Source organism: Otolemur garnettii, unplaced genomic scaffold, assembly GCF_000181295.1.
Source record: "Otolemur garnettii isolate 467f Iridium unplaced genomic scaffold, OtoGar3 scaffold00015, whole genome shotgun sequence".
Classification (NCBI taxonomy): domain Eukaryota; kingdom Metazoa; phylum Chordata; class Mammalia; order Primates; family Galagidae; genus Otolemur; species Otolemur garnettii.
The window spans coordinates 14075722-14079945 of record NW_003852410.1 but is presented as its reverse complement, the minus strand read 5'-3'; the positions used below and the strand labels follow the sequence as shown (position 1 = coordinate 14079945).

The 4224-nt window shown below is 44.5% G+C and overlaps 1 protein-coding gene across 1 annotated transcript in view; it reads left to right on the top strand.

The window, feature by feature from the left end:
* The window catches only part of GXYLT2 (glucoside xylosyltransferase 2), a 105881-nt gene that overhangs the window by 90695 nt on the left and 10962 nt on the right, over positions 1 to 4224 (top strand). Inside the window, exon 6 of the mRNA XM_003785492.3 lies at positions 1715 to 1887. Coding sequence (XP_003785540.1) covers positions 1715 to 1887 — 173 coding nt within the window. The remainder of the gene's footprint in view (positions 1 to 1714; positions 1888 to 4224) is intronic.

Genomic DNA, 4224 nt, shown 5'->3' with positions numbered 1-4224 from the left:
CGAACCCGCCACCTTAGGTGTACGTGGCTGGAGCCTTAGCTGGTTGAGCTATAGGAGCCGAGCCGAGACTCTGTTTTTTAAAAAAAGCAGGTGGCATGTGTTGCTCAGTGAGTAAGGCACTGGCCCCATATACTGAGGGTGGCAGGTTTGAACCTGGCCCCAGCCAGCTAAAACAGCAGTGGCAACTGCAACAAAAATAGCCGGCATTGTGGCGGGCACCTGTAGTCCCAGCTACTTGGGAGGCTGAGGCAAAAGAATCACTTAAGCCCAAGAGCTGGAGGTTGCTGTGAGCTGTGATGTCACAGACTCTACTGAGGGCCACAGAGTGAGACTCTGTCTCCAAAAAAAAAGAATTGCCTTTTTCTGGAACAAGGTACATTCTGGAGGAAGGAAGAAGAGAATGCTAGGAGAGTTCAGTTCCATGATGGCACATTAAAAAAAAAACAAACACTATTAATAATACAATTATAGCCAGGCGTCATGGCAGGAGCCTGTATTCCTAGCTACTTGGGAGACTGAGGTAGGAGGATCGCTTGAGCCTAGGAGTTTGAGGTTGCTGTGAGCTGTAATGCCACAACACTCTACCCAGGGTGACAGCTTGAGGCTCTGTCTCAAAAAAAAAAAAAAAAGAAAGAAAGAATTTATTATAGCTGCTAACACTATTGAACACTATCGTGTAATTGACACTCTGCTAAGCATTTTACATGTATGTTTAAAATGTAATCATCAAAATAAGAGGGAAATCCTGTTATTCCCATTTTATTTATTTATTTATTTTTGAGACAAAGTCTTACTCTGTCACCCTGAGTAGAATGCCATGGTGTCATAGCTTGCAGCAACCTCAAACCCTTGGCTCAAGTGATCCTCCTGCCTCAACCTACTGAGTAGCTGGAACTACAGTGACTACAGTGGACCATAACACCCGGCTATTTTATTTTTAATAGACACTGGGTCTCACTCTCGCTCAGGCTGATCTTAAACTCCTGAGCTCAAGCAATGCACCCACCTCGGCCTCCCAGAGTGCTAGGATCACAGGCGTGAGCTGCTGCACCCAGCATGTTATTTCCATCTCTTTTTTTTTTTTTTTTTTTTGAGACAGAGCCGCAAGCTGTCCCCCTGGGTAGAGTGCCATGGCTTCACTGCTCCCAGCAACCTCCAACTCCTGGGCTTAAGCGAGTCTCCTGCCTCTGCCTCCCAAGTAGCTGGGATAACAGGCGCCCGCCACAACGCCCAGCTGTTTTTTGGTTGCAGCCATCATTGTTGTTTGGCGGGCCCAGGCTGGATTTGAACCGGCCACCTTAGGTGTATGTGGCTGGCGCCTTAGCCGCCTGAGCCACAGGCGCCGAGCCATTATTTCCATCTCAAAGATGTGGAGACAGAAATGCAAAGAAGTTAGATGACTAGAGTTCGTGGTTTTGAACGAGAATTGGGATTTGACCCACATCATCCGATGCCCTTGCTTGCCTTCTTCCTCAAGGTGCTATACTGCGTTTCTTTGCTGGATGAAACCTACCTCATCACTGTAGGCCCCTTCACTTCTGGGCCTCAGAATCTTAACAAATGTGATGAAACTGGCCTGTGCATCCCAAACACACTCCTGTACGTTGAAGTCATATGCTGTGTACAGTTAATAGAAATGTTAGTTTAATCGCCAGACGTGCAGGTGAGAGTTGGCACTGACTGCGGACATATGTCTTTCTCTTGTCACCACCAGAGTGTCTCTATGTGTTCCCCTGCCAGTGGAACTACCGTCCTGATCACTGCATGTACGGGAGCAACTGCAAAGAGGCCGAGCGTGAAGGTGTGTCTGTTCTGCATGGGAACAGAGGTGTCTATCATGATGATAAGCAGCCGACTTTCAAAGCACTCTATGAAGCAGTGCGGGACGTAAGTGTTATTTTGCCACTGTTCAGCAGACACGGCTTATCAACATGAAGCAGCACTTTGGTCATCAGTCCCTCTGAAGTTTATATATCCCCAAAGCATTGAATTACACCAGTTTTGTCCAACTTCAGTCCCTATATCCACTAGCCACCCAATACTATGTTGTATCCATTCTTGATTTATTTCTACTTATCCTTCTTTTTTTTTTTTGCAGTTTTTTTTGGCTGGGGCCAGGTTTGAACCTGCCACCTCCAGTATATGGGGCCGGCGCCCTACTCCTTTGAGCTGCCCTACCACTCAATATTTTTGACTTAAATAAATTTAGGAGGAAATTTCTTGTCAAGAAGAGAATTCCTATACCACTCACCGTAGTAAATGATCATACATTAGTGTAAAGATAATAAAAATAAAATGATGCTTTCAGTTTAAGGTAAATAGATTGTGTGGTTATCAATTCCAAAAGTTGCAAAATCAGGCATTAAGGTGGTCAGTTAGGACAAGGAACTAAACTGGAAAGAGCAATCAAGACTTTATTTACTCAACTGCAACAGAGCAAGCAAGAGGCAGAAAGAAGTCCCGCCTCCCAGGGTTCCCTACTTTCCCCACAACAGGGTACTGAGTGAGGTGATGTGGATGTAGCACAGATGGTAGGAAATGTTCCTGCATCTTGATGGCCCCATAGGCTAGAGATATGGAGTAGAGGAAAGAAGGGAACAGGAGTGGAACTGAGTCAAAGTGGAAAACAGTGCTTCAACCAGGATCCCCCAAATGAAGATGCATGAGCTGAAATGAAAATGCAGATGTGTCTGTGGATGTGACCGGCCTGAGTCCTCACCTGCAATTCTCCAAGAAAACTACAGGGCTTTGGGCTCAGTAGTGCATACTTGTAATCCCAGTGCTGTGGGAGGCTGAGGTAGGATGACTGCTGGAGCCCAGTAATTTGAGACCACCCTGGATAAAATATCAAGACCCCCATTTCTCAAAAATTTTAAAAATTAGTGGTAGCACATGCCTGTAATCTTGCTAAGGCAAGAGAATATCTTGACCCCAGGTATTGGAGACCAGCCAGGGCAATATAGCAAGACCCCCATCTCAAAAAAGAAACTGATGAGCAAGTTTTGAGGAGAAGTTGAAGACTTTCATGTGAACTCTCTTCTTGTAGTAAATGGGAAGACTGAAAAGAATTTACATTGTGATTCGCCCCTAAAATCACATCATGCTGGTACTTTGCCTTCCATGTTTTGGAAAATGCTGTATTTTATGTTATCTCTTATCTTGAGATTGCTAAGGGAAAACCAGTAACAGGTATTTTAAGAGATTATCCTTTTGAAACCATAATTCTAAGACCTGAGGCAGGAGTTAGCAAGCTTAGGCCAAATCTTCTCTGCTGCCTATTTTTGTAAGATACGTGGGCTGACTGGGTACAGTCTGAATCCTAGCACTTTGAGGCAGACGGATCACTGGAGGTCAGGAGTTCAAGAACAGCCTGAGCAACATATCAAGACTCCATCTCTACTAATTAGCTGGGCATGGTGGCACATGACTGTAGTCCCAGCTACTCAGGAGGCTGAGATGGGAAGAGAACTTGAGTCCCTGAGTTTGAGATTGCTGTGAGTTATGATGATGCTACTGTACTCCAGCCTGGATGACACAGTGAATGAAATCTTGTCTCAAAAACAAACAAACAAACAACAACAACAACAAATATATATATATGGGCCAAGAATGCTTTTTACTTTTTTTTTTGAGACCGAGTCTTACTTTGTTGCCCACAAAAAAGTACCATGGAGTCATAACTCACAGCAACCTCTTGGGCTCAAATGATTCTCTTGGCTCAGCCTCCTGAGCAGCCGAGATTACAGACACCTGCCACAATGCTTGACTTTTTTTTGAGACGGGGGTCTTGCATTTGCTCAGGCTGGTCTTGAACCTGTGAGCTCAGGCAATCCACCTGCCTCAGCCTCCCACAGTGCTAGGATTACAGGCGTGAGCCACCTCACCTGGCCTGGGTTTTTACATTTTTGAATATGAGGAAAAATATTAAAAGAATAATATTCATGACATGAGAAAAGTATATGAAATTAAAATTTCACCATTTTTAAATAAGGTCTTATTGGGACACAGTGCCACCCATTCATTTATGACTGTGTATGGCTGCTTTGGTGCTGCAACAGGTGTGACAAAGACTAGCCCAGGAAGTCTAAATTAGTTTTTGCTAGCTAATCTTTTTTTTTTTTTTTTTTGAGACAGAATCTCATTATGTTGCCCTCAGTAGAGTACTGTGGTGTCGCAGCTCACAGCAACCTCCAACTCTTAGGCTTAAGCAATTCTCTTGCCTCA